The sequence below is a fragment of the Crocodylus siamensis genome, chromosome 12 (assembly GCF_052110815.1).
Source record: "Crocodylus siamensis isolate JL-2025a chromosome 12, ASM5211081v1, whole genome shotgun sequence".
Classification (NCBI taxonomy): Eukaryota; Metazoa; Chordata; order Crocodylia; family Crocodylidae; genus Crocodylus; species Crocodylus siamensis.
In genome coordinates this window covers 1,906,082-1,923,607 of record NC_143406.1, presented here as the reverse complement: position 1 = coordinate 1,923,607, position 17,526 = coordinate 1,906,082, and the positions used below count along the sequence as shown (strand labels likewise).

At 42.4% G+C, this 17,526-nt stretch overlaps 1 protein-coding gene across 2 annotated transcripts in view; it reads right to left on the bottom strand.

Moving 5' to 3' along the window:
- Positions 1-2,303: 2,303 nt before the first annotated feature.
- The window catches only part of LOC149854435 (protein DDI1 homolog 2), a 35,922-nt gene continuing 20,699 nt past the window's right edge, over positions 2,304-17,526 (bottom strand). The window contains exons 9-10 of one of the 2 annotated variants that reach the window (XM_090023584.1): positions 12,705-12,767; positions 10,519-10,656 (exon numbers count right to left, since the gene is read on the bottom strand). In XM_090023584.1, coding sequence (XP_089879710.1) covers positions 12,751-12,767 — 17 coding nt within the window. In that variant the 3' untranslated portion in view covers positions 10,519-10,656; positions 12,705-12,750. Of the gene's footprint in view, positions 10,657-12,704; positions 12,768-17,526 lie in introns of both variants that reach the window. The other variant, XM_090023583.1, reaches the window with a different exon arrangement.

The following is a 17,526-nucleotide window of genomic DNA, read 5'->3' as shown; positions in this document are numbered from 1 at the left end:
TTGATGTCCTCTACTTTTCTCTTGAAGAAATTTTTCCCTTGAAGAGAAAAATAGAGGGACATCAAGCTGTTGGGTTTAATATCGATAGAGGAAAGAGTCATCTATGATGGCCACCCCAGGCATGAGACTTTCATATTGTCCTTGAAGAACTGGCCTGTGTACGTACTAAGCACTTCTCTGTTACTCAAGCTAATCTAACCCTCACCCTAACAACTCGAAGGAGAATTGAGATCACTCAGGATCTCGTGGGATTAGACCGCTTGGAGATCTGGGTAGATTTGAACTGGTGCTCTGAAGGCAAAAAGGCACCAGATCTCATTCCTGATCTCTAGCAAGTCCTTCTCTCCACCTGTGAAGATGGCTTTCAAGTTTTAACAAGTTGTCTCCTTAAATTGCAGTAAAGGATATTGGGCGAGGGGGCTATTTAGGCCCAAAGCTGCTCTTTCAGAGAAGAATACAACTGGTTTGGAACGGTCGCAGACCAAATTATAAAACAAAAATAGGCCATATTTTGGGCAGGGCAGAAAAATGCATTACAATTAGACCTACAAACTAGAGCCCAGAGCAGCTGCAAAAACCTTCCTAAGGACCTGGGAGGCTCTGCAAGTCTGGTGGGGCGAAGGAGGCGGCGTGTGGGGGCTCTGGCAGTGGGAGGAAGGGGAACTGGTGCAGTGCCTGCATGTTTGGGGCACATAAGGATGGACTGCCCACCTCTAGCTGTCGCATGTATTGGAGGAGGGCAAGGTGGCATTAAAACAGAAGACAAACCGCTATTTAAAAAGCATCTCCTCATTATTCTTGTTTGGACAACTGCATGCCTTTTGGGGCTCCAATTTATGATAACCTGGCTCCAGGACTGGCACCTCTGCCCACGGCACTTAGATAACCAGGAGGGCTGGTGACCGATTTCACTCTCCATTTTCAGTGACACAGATGCGTTTAGTTTATGCTGTTTTCCGTAACCAGTAAATATTTTCTTGGCAGGGTAACTCAGTGGGCTGGCTGACGCTCTGGCACAGATCACTGAGCAAGCGTGCCAACTTCTTGAGGCAAACCCTATTTGCGTAATGCTTTTACCAGACTGTCCCAGCCAGTTTCACAAGTCTGCTGAGGCCGTGGGAGAACCGGCTGGGGGGGAATGGATCGGGAAAGAAGCTGGTGAAAGCTTGGAATAAAAGATCCAGGCTGGAACCAAGGAATAAGCCCCTTCGTTTCATCTCCCTTTCCAACTGCAGCAGCAGTACTGTTATACTACGGTAGCATTCAAGGGCCCAGGCAGTGAGTGCCATCCCACACACACTGGAGCAAGGACTCTTTTACTAAGACAGGCATCAGGTGGGAGAGAAAACAGGCACAGGCGTGGGAGGCGAGTTCCCTGAAGTCACGCACCTGACAAGTCAGGAGCAGAGACGAGATTAAAACCTGGGTACTATGGATCAACCCTTAGCCACTGGACCAGGTAGCTTCTCCACTGAGTCGTTCGGACATGACAGCGGTGGCCGTTTGGATACTGCGGTGGTGGCCTTGGGGGAGGGCAAACCCAACCCCAACGTTTTGCAGCAAATGTCCCATTTGCTTATAGGGCATCAAAATTAAGCCTCTAAGGGGCCCCAAATGACCCTCTTGCCCAGGGCCCCAACGACCCTAAGGCCCCCATTGGATATTGAATACTCGGATCCCCTTTACAGGAATGTAACACACTGGTCAGGGAGCGGGTTTTTTTTAAATGTTTTAGGCTTAAAATTGTACGTGAAGGAAAGAGAGGATAAGCATCACAAGCCACACATTAAGTACATTTTCTTGTTTTTTTTATATGAAAATGAGATTTCTCCCTTACTTCAAATGAAAACAACCTTTTAAAGATGAGCTTCTAAATGCATCTACATGTTTTTAAAAGATTTTAGAAAAGATTAACATTTCCAAAATGTACTGTCTTCCCACCTGATTAGAAATCAGCTATTTGCATAGGGAGGTGGAGGGATGCAGTCACAGAGTCTGTGCAACAAGCTGAAGCCAATCTGCACATAACACTTTGCACACGTGGTTTGACATTATGCCACATCCAAGTAGGAAGAATATTTACACTATTTCCAGCTATTCATAAACCATTTTTCTAACCCTCTAAATTTATATTAATCACATTACTGTTCAAAACAAATATTTTTTACAAGGAAATCACATGTGCTTTGGTAGGAAGCAGGGGTAAAAACTTAAAGCAGGGAGGCTGACAGTGGATATGATAAATCTCAGAACAAAAAACCCCAACAATTTATTGGTGCATTGAACAAACTAACCAGACGACATTATGATAAAATTTGTTTATTTTTTTAAATATCAAATTTTTTTACACATCAATTTTCTTGAGAAACAGTCCCCCGATATTTAAAAAAAAAAATCAAAATAATGAATCAAGTGTGTATTACTTAGGGCAGAACCACATCCCCTTACCTGATCAAGCCACCCCTCCTCCCACGCAGTCACCCTGCTGCGAGAACAGCCGTGTGTTCAGCCCAGAAGAATAAATGACACAAATGCAACCAGCTTTAGGGTTCCTGAGTATTGAGTCCCTCAAGTTCCTTAACTGAGTTTGGAAAACTCTTAAGCTAAAAAAGCATCAGTCAAATAAAAACCCAGCTGCTAGACATCTGGGTTACAGGCTAAGCTAGATGTACAAAAAACTGCAGGAAAAAAAAGCATTTCTAATGTTTTAAAAGGGAATGTCATATACAAAATAAATCACATTTCCCACGCTAGATTGCAGCGATCAGGGGAAACCCTAACCATTTTTTTTTTCTTTGAATTGCCAGTAGAGCTACAAATGCTATTTGGCAAGAAGTCCAAGTCTGGTAAACAAACCTCTCCGGTTCTGTCGCCTGTTCTACTCGGGAATGGCAGGGAGTTGAAAAAAGAACATTAAAATTAAAAAAATTCAAGTTCTGCATTCAATGAGCAAGGTTAAATATACCCTACTCTGAGCTAAGATTAAAATCACTGAGAAAGACTAAGACGAAAAGCAAAATAAATACATCTACGAGATGCCAAAGAACAGCCTGGGATCCTGTAAGTCCTCTACCCGCAGACAGCTCAGCAAAGGCGACAGCAGCTGCAGGACCCGCAAGCGATCCGCCAGCCTCTTTTAACCCTACCCAACGGCAGGTACCCACACCACGGGTCACTGCCACATCTTTTGGGGCTGATGAAAAGGTGGCAAGTATCGAACTGGTTGACGTTTCAGTGCTTCTTGGAAGCGTCTGCTAATGAATGGCAAAGTCCTCACTATATGAATTTGCTGACAGTCTTTTCTGCAACCCAAGCGGGTTGTTGGCGTCTCGGCTTTACAATCTTAGTAAATCCTGCTCCAACCTAGAGGGAAGTGACCAAAGGATCCCTGCCTCGTGGGCTGCCATTTTGTCTTAAAGCCGTTCTCCCTGTAAGCAAGGAGCACTCTGGATCAAAAGCATCACTTGCCCATAAGACTGATGGCTTCAGCTCTACCTGGTAAGGCAAAGGCCTGTTCTCCTCACCCAGCCTTTCCCTGGTCATATATATCCCTTTCACCATCCTCTTGTGCAGAAGTCAGCTTGAGGCGTTACTATTTTGCCCCTAAAATGATCTAGAGCCTTTCAATGTCATAACACTATGCATCCAGCATTAAATAAGGGGTGAGACAATTATTTCAATGCCATTCTTCTATTCTCCCCCCCACTTTTTATTTTAAAGAACATATCCCAGAAGGTAAAAGAAAAGCAGACTAGCAGAAGGGCTGCAGAAATACCAGGGAACAACGACCATGGACATGGGGGGTTTCCAAAGGCACTGGAATTTGTATTAAGCAGCTTTCAATCGTTGCTTTGTTCCATAGAAAAATGAAATTCATTTGGGCCAATAAATAGCAGAAATGATACACGTCCCGTACACAGACACCTGGAAGTAGGGCCACAGGGCTGGAAGGGGTCTCCTGGGTGAGAGTGTAGTCCCAGACACACTGTCATAGTGTCCTGACTACTTTGCCAAAGAGTAAGCAAGTATAAGGTTGGAAGAGTAGCAAAAGCCCTGCTTTAGCATGAGGCTCATTTATCACTTAGGTATTTTATGCAATTACTGAGGAACCAAGCAGGCACTCTGGGCTAAATCTCTGTGCATGGTGCCAAGGCCTAGCTATATCCCCAGCTCAGCTCAAGATAGGAGAGCCCAGATAGCTCCTGAAGGGTTTTCCTCCAAGTGGAGCAAGAGGGGCTCTGGGGGTTAAAATTGAGACAACTGGCAGATTTACAGGGTTGTGGCAAAATACGTAAGAAGCTCTAGACTAGGAATGGACAGGGGGGATGCTGGTTGAGGGATGCACCACTGCTCTCATCTGGATGACCCAAGTCGGACCCAGCTGTGGTGCTGCACTGGGGTTTCAGATCGGGAGTGACCACATCCATCTCCCTTTTTGCCTGAATTGAGGCAGTAATGATCTGAATTCAGCCTTCCTTGGAGAACGCTCTTGAGCCAGCAAATCGGAGAGGAGAAGCCAGGGACTGAGAGGTGAAAGGGGAGGAAACAATGGAGTGCAAAGACTGAAGGATAGCCAGGCAGAGACCAGCATATCCATACCACAGTCCCTCTCTCTGCAGGAGTTGCACACTAAGAGGGAAAGGAACAGGTAGAATCAGAAAAAGGCAAATGCCCTGGAGCCTAAATCCACCAGGGAGCTTCTTGTCCTCCAACCCACTACTAATCTTCCCTTCCACAGCATTTTATGTCCAAAAACACTATGGGGCTTTACAATCTTTGGCAGTGTTAACACCTCTAAATGGGAGAAATATCCCCTCGCCCTTTACATATGGCATAAGCAGATCTGGTTAAGTAACTTGCCAAAGGCTACTATGGGACTTCCTGGTATCCTGGAAAGACAGACAGCACTTGGGGCCACATGTCCCTTATTTGCAGAGTAAGGGTAAACTGTTCCATCTTTCACCAAGGTGTTATGTGCAATGATTGAGTTAAACCTCAATCTCAAGACCCTTTGAGGTAAGGCACTATACAAACAGAATCAATATGGAAAGAGTCTTTGATTTTGTGGCTCATTCACTAGCTGGTGCCCCTGCCAAGGCTACCAATGAGTGCTGAATTACAATTTGAAAACATTCAGTTTTTTTGGTGTGAATTAAAAAGCAAACAAGTCACAACAAAGCGTGCCCAGACACTTCTGGCTGGTATCTAGTCCAAAAAAAGTACTTCTACCTTTCCCACTGGCTTTTCTCTACACCCATCCTCATTACCTTCCAACAGATGAACTTCAATATGAGCATAAGCTTCTGATTTTACAACTGTATCACCATCATTATATCTCCTGTTGGAGGTATGCAGCATTAACTATATATGATGCTTCAATCTTCAGAAAGAGATCAAATAGCATTTCGTTTAGGCAGGTTGGATGATTACCCTCTCAATTTGGAGAGGAAGGCAGCTTCATGGTAAATTAAGTGTGAGCTCTTCTTTTAAGGGACAGGAAGTCTGCGGGGGGGGGGTTGTGTGTGTGTGTTTTGTTTTGTTTTTTGGGAGGGGGGGAGGGACAAAATCTCTTTGAAGACGACAAATATATGCAATCTCTCCTCTCACTATTATCGAACATCTGACTCCACACAATACACTGTACAGAGCTAGGGAACAGGGAAAGCACCTACTACACAATAAAACAGCGTACAACAGTTCTTAGCATCCAAGGAAAACCGTATACATTCCACTAGATGAGCAACGTGCCTTTAAGACGTTTGAAATCTCCAAAACATGAAATTTTACCATTGTTATCAAATCTTGTTTCTAAAGACCCCAAATCATTCTGTTTTAATTCAGTAGCATTGCTCACTCAAAGCAGGGTTTCACGTAACAGAGATTAAATCACCAGGCTTGGACTGATCTTAGTTAATATTGGTAGGGTTATTTTACAGCTTGAAGCTCAACGGTTTCTAGCCATCAGTCTTTTTCTAGCAGTTTAGAGGAAGCTACAGAGGAAATTCTAACACAGTCTTAATTAGCATCTATTCTCAAAAAAAGCTTTCGCAGAAAGACAAATTAAAAAAAAACATTAAAAAAAAATCCCTTAACCTACAATAGCTTTGACAAAGCATAAAACTGAGTATTGAAGCAAATTGGCTGATGCTCTAAAGCTTCTACAGCATAATGTCGGCATGTGCAATCTCTAAGTCAACGTGGCCACTTAAAAGATTAAATCAGACCCTTTAACCGTTTTGGTGCAAGGCAGCCGCACTTCATCTAGCTATTAGCAGTTGCTTCTACAAAATAAAATGCGAATAGGGAAAGGGCCATTATAACACTGAATGATGCCCGTCTGACATATGAAGGAGCTGGCAGTAAATCAATCTGCGTGCTAAAGCACAAAGTCAGCTTCTAGATATGCACAAGAGGGCAGACCTTCAGTGTCTTCAGTGGAGCTACACCAGCTGACAGCCTCCTCAAGGAGCTCCCCACTCAAAAACCATGGGGCTGTATGAACATACACAGGAGGAGAACCTAGCTCTTGAGTTTGAGGACACTGTGTCGGAAGAACTTTGCCCTTAGTTGCTGCTTTCAGCCTAGTGAATTGGATGCAAGTAGCGATGGATATAGCAGTGCATCTTGTCTCCTTAGAGCACTTGTTAGGACAGTTCTGCAATAATGGCCTGAGACGCTACAGGAGGTACTGCGGTCTCTGGGATGCTTGCCGTACGTAGAATACCAAAGTATTTTATCAGGGACTTACTGTCATGATCTGCATGGGAAACATTGTGAAACACCTGCATTTCTTCAAGATCTCAACTCAAACAGAGTCTAAAATAAACTGATTTTGCCTAGGTTACATACTCACAATTCAGTGAAAAATCTATTAGCTGTTCACAGGATTCCTCAAAGCTTTTTATTTGTTCCAAAGGCTTTCCTGACTACCTAGGTACCTAAAAAGATCTGTCAAACCTTTCATCACTGACATCAGAAATTCACAGAAGCCTATGCAGTCCGACAGAATACACGTGTTTTTGTAAATCAGCTCCCATGAAAGCCCCAAATACATATATGCAGTTAATCTAAGCAAGAACAAACATGGACAGGCCTGAGACCCTGTGAAACCCTCCCTCCCCAACAAGTACAAAACGCGTTGAGAAGATGGATGTCCAGCCACGGAGGATTTATGACTTCAGCTTGTTTTGCCTGAAGCAGGAAGTTAAAGATTACATTTTACATGAAGCTACCACTTCACGGAGATCTGCAAATGGGACTAAATCAAAGTTTCTACTTACAATTTGGTAACAGGTTTTATCATGCTTTTCCCTTTTCCCCTCCCTAATAATACGATAAGGCTCTGTAGAGAAGCAGAAAGAGCAGTTCAGCCCAAGAAAGCATTTTATCCCTCAATTAAGGGGCTCCCCAGCACAGCCTCAGTGGGTCCTACACAGACAGAGATCTTGGTGAGGGCTTCCCAAAAGGCAACAATGGTTGTAATACAGAAGCCAGATCAGTGCTCTAGGTTCGAGTTCACCTTAACGAACGCTTGACTTGGGGAGCCCTCGCCTATCAAGTGGTACTAAACTAGTACACTGCAAGCCACTAAGAAGGGTTTTTTTGCAGTTAGCATTTCTACAGTCGAGGGGCCAATCCCTCTCAAGCATGGAGATAAACTAGTGCAAAGCGGATTTCTTCATTCCTTTAAATCACATGTTCCTACTCAGTGCATAGAGAATTCATCCACTGAACAGTTACAGTAAATTCCTTTGTAAGTACTAAGGTGAAACTAGGTGTGGGGTAGAGACAAGTCACAGCAACAGATGCAATCTCTTTTGTTAAGCAATTTCATTATTAGGGTTCTGCTTAAGAAGGCTGGACTTTTTCTTTTGCATGGGGGAAAATGGGGTGGGCACACCTCTAAAAAGGTAAAATAATTCCTTTCCACTTCCTCCATGAGGATAACTTCAGGTCAGTTGCTTTGTCTCATTTTTGGTAGCACCAAACTCAGTATTTTCCCTGTAAACTTTAACACACTGGCCCAATAGCGTCAAATATTTTGGCAATCTAGGCTTCAGATTTCAACGCACAAAAAAAGTGCAAGTTTACATGCCCCCCGCCCCGCAAAGGTTTTTGGATCCTGAGCCCTATGGACATCAATACACCTCTAGTAGCTGCAACAGTTGTTCATCAGCATCACAGATGAATATCAGGTTATAAAGCACAGTAGAGTGATAACTGGTACAAATCCAAAAGGCTTCAGTGACAAGCTCTGTTTCAGTCTGCACCATACCGAATAGCTAGCTTGTACGCATCTCTTTCAGTAACATCACATGCTATGCTTCGGCTGTAGATGCACGCACATGCAATTCATTTCCCAATCTGCTTTTTGCTGAACAGGGTGATGGTTTTCTCAATGGCTTCTGCTTTTTATTTCATAATATTGAAGATCATTCTAAAACTGTACATTTAAATAAAAACACTACATTTTATTCCAGTATGCATCATCTTAAGGAGAATTAAAAGCTACTGTGTCCACACAATGCCAAGACATTTTGTTTGTTTGTTTTAAAAGGCCCAAATTTAACAAGAGAAACAGAAAAGCTAAATGGACTTTGGCTGCAAATAAATGGTGCTCGTTTAAAAATCTGGCTCAACATTTTGCTTGCAGGTTACTCTACCATTCAGGTACATTCTCTAGAAGAACAGACCAGTCAGGCCACCCCTTCCATGGCTATGTAGGAACTCGGATATTCTTGGCTAGCAGACTGAGAAGAGCAAGGTCTGCATTTCCACCAGCTCGTTCCAAAGCCTCGAGAGCTTCCTGCAGGGTAAAGCCAGCGCAGAGAATCTGATTGATGTCAGCAGCAGGAAAAAGGGACGGTGGAGGAACTATGGAGCTCAGTTCTGGATAGCTGACGGGTGGGCGCGGCGGTGGCTCTATAATTTGATGGGGTGGCCTCAGATCTTCAGTACTTGTGGAGCTGTCGGTTACTCCGGGCATTCCTGGGAAGAGGTTCGGAGGGACATCTTCACCCACCATGAGCTCCGGTAGAAACGATTTATTCTTCGCCAAAGTCTGATTGGTTGGATGTTGGTCGTTTAATGACCGTTCAGGTCCAATTTCTGCCTGCTCCATGTGTACTCGATTCGATGTCACAACTGAGCTCAGAATGACAGAATCGCTTGTACTTGGTGACGTCTGTATCTCTAGAGCATCTCTCTCAACAGCTGTCTGGCTGGGATGAAAAAACTGGACACTCACGTTTTCAGTTTCATCAGGACAAGGTGGTTCCTCAGCTGACCTTTCAGAGTTAATCGGTTCAAACCTCTCCTGATGAAAGGAGCCGTTTAGGTCCTGTCCATCTGGACCCACGTTTCCATGTTCATCTTTAGAAAGCTCCTCCCATTGTACTTGCTCTTCAGGGACCTTTGCCAGCTGACAGGCATCCTCTTCTGGTGCAAGACTTTTTGAATCTCCTTTACAATTTATAATCAAGAGTTCATGAAGCTCCTTTAAGGCTGATGCTAAAGACAAAGATGGCTCTTCTGCGGATGCCGCTGGATCGGTGTGTAGTTGACAAATGCCAGAGGAGGAAGAGCTCTTCTCAGCCACCGAGTTAGAGAACTCATTACACATTCCAGTCATTTCAACGTTGCTTTCAGGCGACAGTAAATCACTAGCGGAAAATGGATTACTCAAAGGTTCAGACAAAGAAGATTCCTGCTTTGATGATTCCATCTCCATCAAAGGACAGTCGATATTCAGACCAGATGCACTAATGTTCTCCGTTTGGGCACTCTGTTCCCTTGACAAGCCACGCACTTCAGTTGTAGGCTGCTCACCTACGTCTATTTCCATGAAGGTTTCCGTAAGCGTACAGCTACAGGATGCTGACATTTGGGCATTTTCTCTCTCAAGTGAAAGCCCTACCTTCTCCAGTCCGTGTCCTCTTTTCTCAGCAAGAGAGTCAGCAAGGGATTCTGGCTGAATGTTTGTAAGGCCCTGCTCCCCCAGAGCAGGTAACTCAAGGCCACCAATGTTACAAGGATACTCTGGGTCAGTTGGTTCATTCTGCTTCTCCAGATGTCGTTCATTTACTGGTTCGTATCTCTGCAGATGTAAAGGAAGCTCATTCATTTGGTTCAATTCCAGTTGTTCTGAAGGCAGAGGTAACGCTGAAACTGTCTGCTGTGCACACATACTGGTGTCAGGCATGTCTTCCCTTGTCACCTCTAGAGGAGATTCCAGATCGTGGCTGCGTGCTTTCGTATTCTTTTCCTTTAGACTATCAGCAGCAGCGGTTTTTTCAAGTGTATTTTGTGACGAGATATTAGGACCATGACAAGCCGCTTCTCCTGTCTGCTGGTCATTGTCTGCTGAAGAAGCATGGTCAGCAAGACTGTGTAACAGATGAGAATGGTCTTTTTCTGGGGTAATCTGGCATTCAGCTGAAGACTCCAAAGACTTCACAGCTCCAGGATCAATTTTCTCTGCTAGGCTAGATTTGTGTGAGCCAGCTGAAGCAGGGGCAGAGACAGAGCGGTCAAGTAACTGATTTCTGGGATTACAGATCTTGGAACTTAGTCCTGAAGAATGGACTGGATTTTTCAATCCATCAGAAGTTGGTAATGATGGCATTTCCAGTGAGGTAGTTTCTTTATCACTATTCTCTATACACGGAAAGAAGAAGAAATAGAGTGTATGAGAGCCAGTACATTTTCACATGTCTATACCTCTGGAATACAAGCATCTCAGTTCTGTATGCCATTTCAATGTGATAATAACTGTTCACCTGAACTGTTGCTCTCGTGAATATATTGTTAGCCACTGCGAACCAATTTGATGTTACAGCCCTTCCAAAGCTCTCTGTAAATTAAATAATAACTGCAAATTCGGTAACTAAATTCCAGTTACAGGCGCTATACAACTGGTATATGTGGCAGATAAAGAAAGCTAGCTTGACGTCCAGACCCCAGAGCAGTTGCAATATTCACAATTAGAAAAGACATTTAAACTTGTAAAGCAAGCAAATATAATCTTAAGTCTGAGAAAAGCACGAAACATCATAACCCTTTTTTTTAGTTACTTTTCAGAACAGAAGCAAGCTTAAAAAAATTAAAGATACCCTCCCGCCTTCAAGTCCTCCTCCTGGAAAAAAGGTAAACAGATCCACTTCAACGGGATAATTGCCCAGAGTATTTTGGCGGCTTAGCTTGCATGTTAACTCAATGGTAAATGAAAGCGTAAGTGCAGCTTTGAAAGGTTTATAACTTTTTTGGTTTTTTTACAGTAACGCTCCCTCCATTTCTACTGTTATGTGTCTTCAGAATCATAATCCACGAAGACCCTGCTGTGGTCTTGCCTGGGTATCACCGTAGATCCAAAATACTACTGAAGAAAAATATGAGAGAGCTATGTATAGCCTCTGCTTAATATATTTGTTGCTGTTTCTCAGAGAAAATGATGGTAAAAAGCAAGCTGTTTAGAATTCAGTAACCACTCTCCATCAAAGGAGAACAATTTTGAAGTAGGTTAAATTATGGTCCTAAATTATATGACCCTCTTTAAACACCATTTCTTTACGTTCATTCCATATTTTTCCTGTCCAATTCAATGATGATATCTGTGGTTATGGAGTGAGGTGTGCAGCTGTTAATTGGCCTCTGAGCCAAGTCAAATGAGCTTTAGCACATCTGTTTCATGGTGATATATATATTAACAACTTGCTTATTTTTGCTTTGATTACAGAATCCAAAAGGACCTCCGAGAAGCCCTTGTTGCACCAATACAAAAAGGCCATGTACCATTAAAGCAAACAGATATTAACTTCTGAATCAGGTGGTTAAAATACAGTGCATTGAATAGTAATATTCTTTTGATAGAGGGTAAGATTCAAGGTGTAACAGAATAGCATGAACACAATTTAGCTGTGTCCAAGTCACTTCAAATTAGTGAGACAGCTTTGTATTAATAGACTGCTAGGGCAAGAGTTTATATACCACTCACCCTTTCATAAAACATGACGTCCTTAAAATTGGTCTCTGCTTGTTAGTTAACTCTGCACATGCAGCCATTGCAGGCTAAGTCATGCCCCTCTGATTGGGCTAAGGAGAGCTTAATATAACTATTTCCCTAATTCTTTATTTTTCTTTTTATCTTCTTGTCAGATGGGGCCCAATCAATCGGTGACAATGGGAGATGCATACATGACTCGCTATTACCATCTTGTTTTAAAAACCCAGAAGTAATGCATGTGCAACAGCACAGTAGTGTTTCAATTCAAGAGATTCACATTCAAGTCAGGCAAACAGCAGTGGAAGGGTCTCATTTTAATCCTGGTCTGTGCACTTCCCTAGAGCACTCTGCAGTTCAAGGTGCTGGCAACCTCGGCTCAGAAAAAAGCATGGGTTCCACCCATCAGAGGTGCTGGGAGTAAGAAATGAAATGTACTTGGAGAGTGGGGTAGGGAAGCTCACACAATTGAGTCTCTCCTTTTTGTGAGCAAATCATTCAAATATTTAAGTGAGAAAAATGCACAGTACAGATAGGTTGCATCTACATCACATGCAGCAGAATGTTCTTCCACATGGGAAAGCGAAGGAGCGGACACCTTTATATTACGTAGGGCTTTCCCTAGCACTGCTTAAGGTGAGGAAATCCCTGTTGCTGGCAGCGTGAAGATTGCAGAAAAAGCTCAGAAACGGATGGCTATAAATACCTGGTCTGTGGCCCACTCCAGCTGCAGTAAACACACACTACATGCATCAAGGCTTCTGACGCTCTGTTTGGATTAGGAAACAAACACACCAAACTTGCATTAGCATTCAAAGCACACAACATGCATGGTTATAAGTCCTGCAACTTCTCTCCGCTTCCCCCAACCTTCCACCAAGACAGGGCTCTGAACAGTAGGTGCTCCTTGGATTCACTTCCTTCCAGAAGAAATTCTGCTGGCCTTTCCGATAAACGGTCCATACATTTAGATGTTTTGCGGTCATAATAAAAAGGAACTGCTCTTCACTCGAGTTAAGGCTTGCCCTGTGCTATCTACATTTGTTCTGTTCAGTGCGTAGCTGAAACTATACATGTGTTTAGCAGTATGCTAGCTCACTGGGCATACTGTTGGAGATGAACAGAAGCAACTTTTCCAGAAAGCTGATGCTAAAATTAAGGATGGTATCACAGTTCCTGGATTCTCTACCCCTTGGTAAGTCAAGTTTGCTTGTTGCCCTTACGCAGATGGTGGCATCAGCTTCGCAATGTTAGGGAGGGTTAAAGGTTCCAAGTCATTTAAAATCCAAAAATAAAACGCACTAGAGAAACCCTGAAAAAAGGGGCTACAAACAAGAGTGTGAGTGCCGAGAGTGTGATGACTCAAGGCAACTTTCACACAGGAAAGGGAGGATGGAGATAACGAACTGCAGATCTTCTGATCACACAACCGTTTCTGTTCATCAGCAGAGACGTTTTAACAAACAAAGGCTGCGTTCATTTGGCTTTGCTGATATCCAAATTGCTAGCATGGCTTCTGCGTGCCAGTAGGTGCCCTGGCACAAGACGCCTTTAGACTCTGCTTTCTCCAACCTTCCTATTTCCAACCAGCTACCCTAATTTGTTGTTTCTGCCTGTGCATAGTTCTCAAAACTCAGTGGCCTTTAAAAGCCTGCCAGAGCAACTGAGGTAACATACTGAATCATTTTGCTTCATTTAAATTCTTCCTTTTTTTTTTTTTGTATACGACTGGGTAAAGCTGACTAACCACGTTCCTGTGACTTGCAACTGAGACTTGCCTGGAAGTTTACTGTAATAGGAAGTCTTTTCTTTTTATTTGTCTTCTCAAGTACCTGTCTCCATTATTTGCCATTTAGACCAAGCGATGTGCCGCAGGCCAGAGCACTGAGTTTCTAAAGGATGCTCCTCTGGATAAAAATAAGAACAGATGCCTTGGGCCATCCTGTTTATCCATAAAGACTCCAGACATCCAGACTGCCAGGCTTTTGTAGGGAGAGCAATAAGGCTAGTGGAACAGAATGTGATTAACACAGGAGGGATTCCTGTCTCTCCAACTGCTATGCTATGCTCATACGCCTGGCTGCAGGGCACAGCTCTTAGAAGGGGAAAAGGAAAGTCCTCCGATGCAGTGGAAATGTACTTTGTTCACATGGAATCAGTACTAAGGGTCTGATCAGTCAAATACATCAGAGCACTGTGGCCACTTTGACAGCAAAAGTAGCTGATGTCCTGCCAAATGCACTTGCTTATGATCCATCAAGGAACTATACCACAAGAGACAGGGCACAAGGATTTGTTCTATTGATTTATTTGATAGCACTAGACGACTAACAATGGGAATGTGCTAGCCTCAGTATAAAGTGCACCCCTTTTGTCCCTAGGCTGGACAAAATAAGTGCTGCATCTGTTGCAGCACTGCCTATATACAAAGGCTTCCTGGATGCAAGGAAAGCGCTACATAAACTATTTCTCTATGCTTACTGTTGAATCCAACTGTAGCTTTTCTGTCAGTCTACTAAGATCTTGGATCACCGGAAGTTCAAATGACCCGAGGTGACAAGCCACTGCATGTTGTCAGAAAAGAAAAAAAATCCTCACAGAGTAGTGGAGAGGACAGGAGGATCTGGGACAAACTGATATTGCTGTACATATAGGACAGCAGCAGGATGACACCCTGACCCTATCTGCCTTTTTACAGGCAGTTAGATGCTCATCTGTCAGCTCAACTGCAAACCTTTCCAAAAGGGTTGAATAAGGCTCAGGACTAATTCACGTGTATTTAAATTGGAACTTTAATTATCTAATGATGTACACAGAGATGTCTAGTATAGCATGAACGAAAAGGCAATGAAAATTCAAACAAACAGCTACAAAAGGGCACAGGTAGTTCTGCGGGGAGCTGAGTCACTTGTGGCTGAACTAAATTCTCTCTCTCTTCTTCCAGGTTCTATGACTTGGTTTTCTTGGTACCATCTAGATGCAGCTAATATTTTGGAAGGGAGGAAGATGGTGCAAAAGTTAATATTCTGACAACTCAGTATATGGCTAACAATTGCCTGTAAGGTTGAGCTTTATGACATTTATGACATATCTAAGACTCAATTTAAAAAAATCCTCAAAACAAGACCTACCTTTCTTAGTTATGTAACGCAGTTAGTTAGCTGTGTACTCATACCTGTGTTAGAGAATTTACAAAAGCAGTGGGTAAACTAGAGTTAGCTAGCTCTGTTCTAAACCCCTTAAGTCACCAACCTTGGTTTAGGACTGAACTTTTATACTTGGTATCAACACAACAGTGGAGACATTTGATAATTAACTATTAGGCCTTTTTGAATTGTATTAAAGAATTCTAAAGCATTTTGGTGCTAACAATTTTCACATATTTTTAGCATGCAACTCCAGTGGTTTAATTTTAAAAGCACAAGCTTTTCAATTTGAAGTCCTTCAGTTCAAGGTTCAGATAAAATGAAACCCAGGTTTAGAGCATCTTTAGTTTTTGCAAAGAAACCACCTGTTCGGTAAAACCTTGAAAACTGAACTTGCTTTCACCTGCCTCTAAAAATGCTAGTGAAAAATAAATTAAGATTATAACTTTTTTTTTTTTGCAAGTAATATCAGTGAAAGAGTCTGTCAGAGATTGCTAGTAGCAAAGTTGGATGCCAGGCAACAGTCTGTGTCCATATCTACTTTTCTGTAAATTTAAAAATCAGTAAAAAGCAAATTCATATTTGACTTAAATAGTTAAGGAAGCAGTAACCATTCCTGTTGATTCCCTGAAGCTAACAATTCATAATACAGGCTTTACTGCAGAGAATGTCTTCACCCACTTAAATATCCTATGTAGATGGTCCCTACAGACAGAAGGAAAGTGATCCAAGGGGCAAATCATTATAGCTCTATGGTGCCCCCTAATACAAGTAACCCAGTTTTAGAAAGCAGTGATTTCTTACTCTTTAGAATATAACAAAAATTACAGGATGAGGATGGGCTTGATTAATGGAGAAATGCAGTGCAATAAGCAATTCTGGCAACTGCATTTTAGCCCAAACAAGAAGAAATCTCTAGAAAGTTAGATGGTATTTTAAAATATGGTATGACTCATAACCTTTGTGCCACCAAATTTAGCAAGATTCAGCAAGATTGTAAAGCTTAAAAATGGCCTAAAGGGTCATGGGTAAAGGGATAACTAGAATTTTTCCCTGCTATTTTTTTTTTTTTTAACCTTAAATGTATCTGGAAGAAAAAGGCTCATTGGCCTTGATTTGATTTTGTTAAAGGATATTTTGGAGGTCTAATGGAAGAGTATTATGAACGGTAAAGTTAACTGAAGGGGTGAGGCTTCTGAGTCCTTGGGATGTGGACAAACGTAACACTTATACTGGTAATACGTGATAGTGGTATAATCTGTCATAACTATTACGTTTGCACACTCTCATCAGGTATAAGTGTAGTAAACTCTTTTAACTTTTAACCTGTAACTGATTGTTAGTCAGTTCAATTTAGCTCACTTCTTTTGTTACGGAAGACAAAATAATTGCATCATAATAGCTGATGTGCATGCCATCAGCTATTCTCCCCTTTTAAAGCAGCTGAAAATTACGTTTGTCCACAGCCTTTTAGATTTCTTTTATTCAGAAGGTGCCTCAGGACAGTTAAGGAAGAGGAGGTAAGAAAACAAGAGTGAAGCTTTAATCAGTCTGGCTTGCAGCTATGCCTCCTTCTCCAAGTGTGACTATTTCACCAATTCTCCAGTCTAGACAGGGCCTGACTTTGCACTCGCAAGGCTTCTCTATAAGTTGCATAGCAGCCAAAAGTTGGACAAGCCAATTATTTTCCCTTTTATGGTCCCTATTAATGCTGATGTATTATATTAGAATACAGAAAATGCAGCTGCTCATTTAAATGAGTAGATGACATTTTCACAGTTGCTAGAAGGGAAATTCAATTCCTCTAAAAATATTTCTACTTCCATTGTGACAGCGGGCAGCACCATTCAGTGAAGAAAAACTGAAGCAATACCAGGTATGTCTAAAAACAATTTGATAAATGGTGCACTTCTGTGGTTGCAGGGCAAATCTAGCAAGTGAAGCCTTTGTAACTACTCACTATAGTTTTCCTAGAATATTTTGTAGGCTGTGGCTGGATTCCACATTCCCTCTCACCAATTAAAATAGCTAAAGTTTCACTTGAAATTTCACTTAACAGAAATGAAATGTCCTTTATCATTAGTTAAAATCCTGACTAAGGTTAATGAACTGTGGAGGCAGTTGTTCACTTCTCAAGACCAAGAAGGCAATTTTGGGAGGAAAGGGAAGAGCTATTAATCAGTCACAAGGCAAGCTTGTGAGTACAGCACAGCACCCCACAGGCATGCAATCTTCATGAAGACAGATTTTACTTGGATATCCCAAAGAAGACAGTGCAGCAATCAGACTGTGCAAGAAAAGATCACGTCTCCACGGTTTAATATTGATGTTACATTCAGTGTACTAAGTCAATAAAAATGAGGAGCCATTTGGTGACAGAAG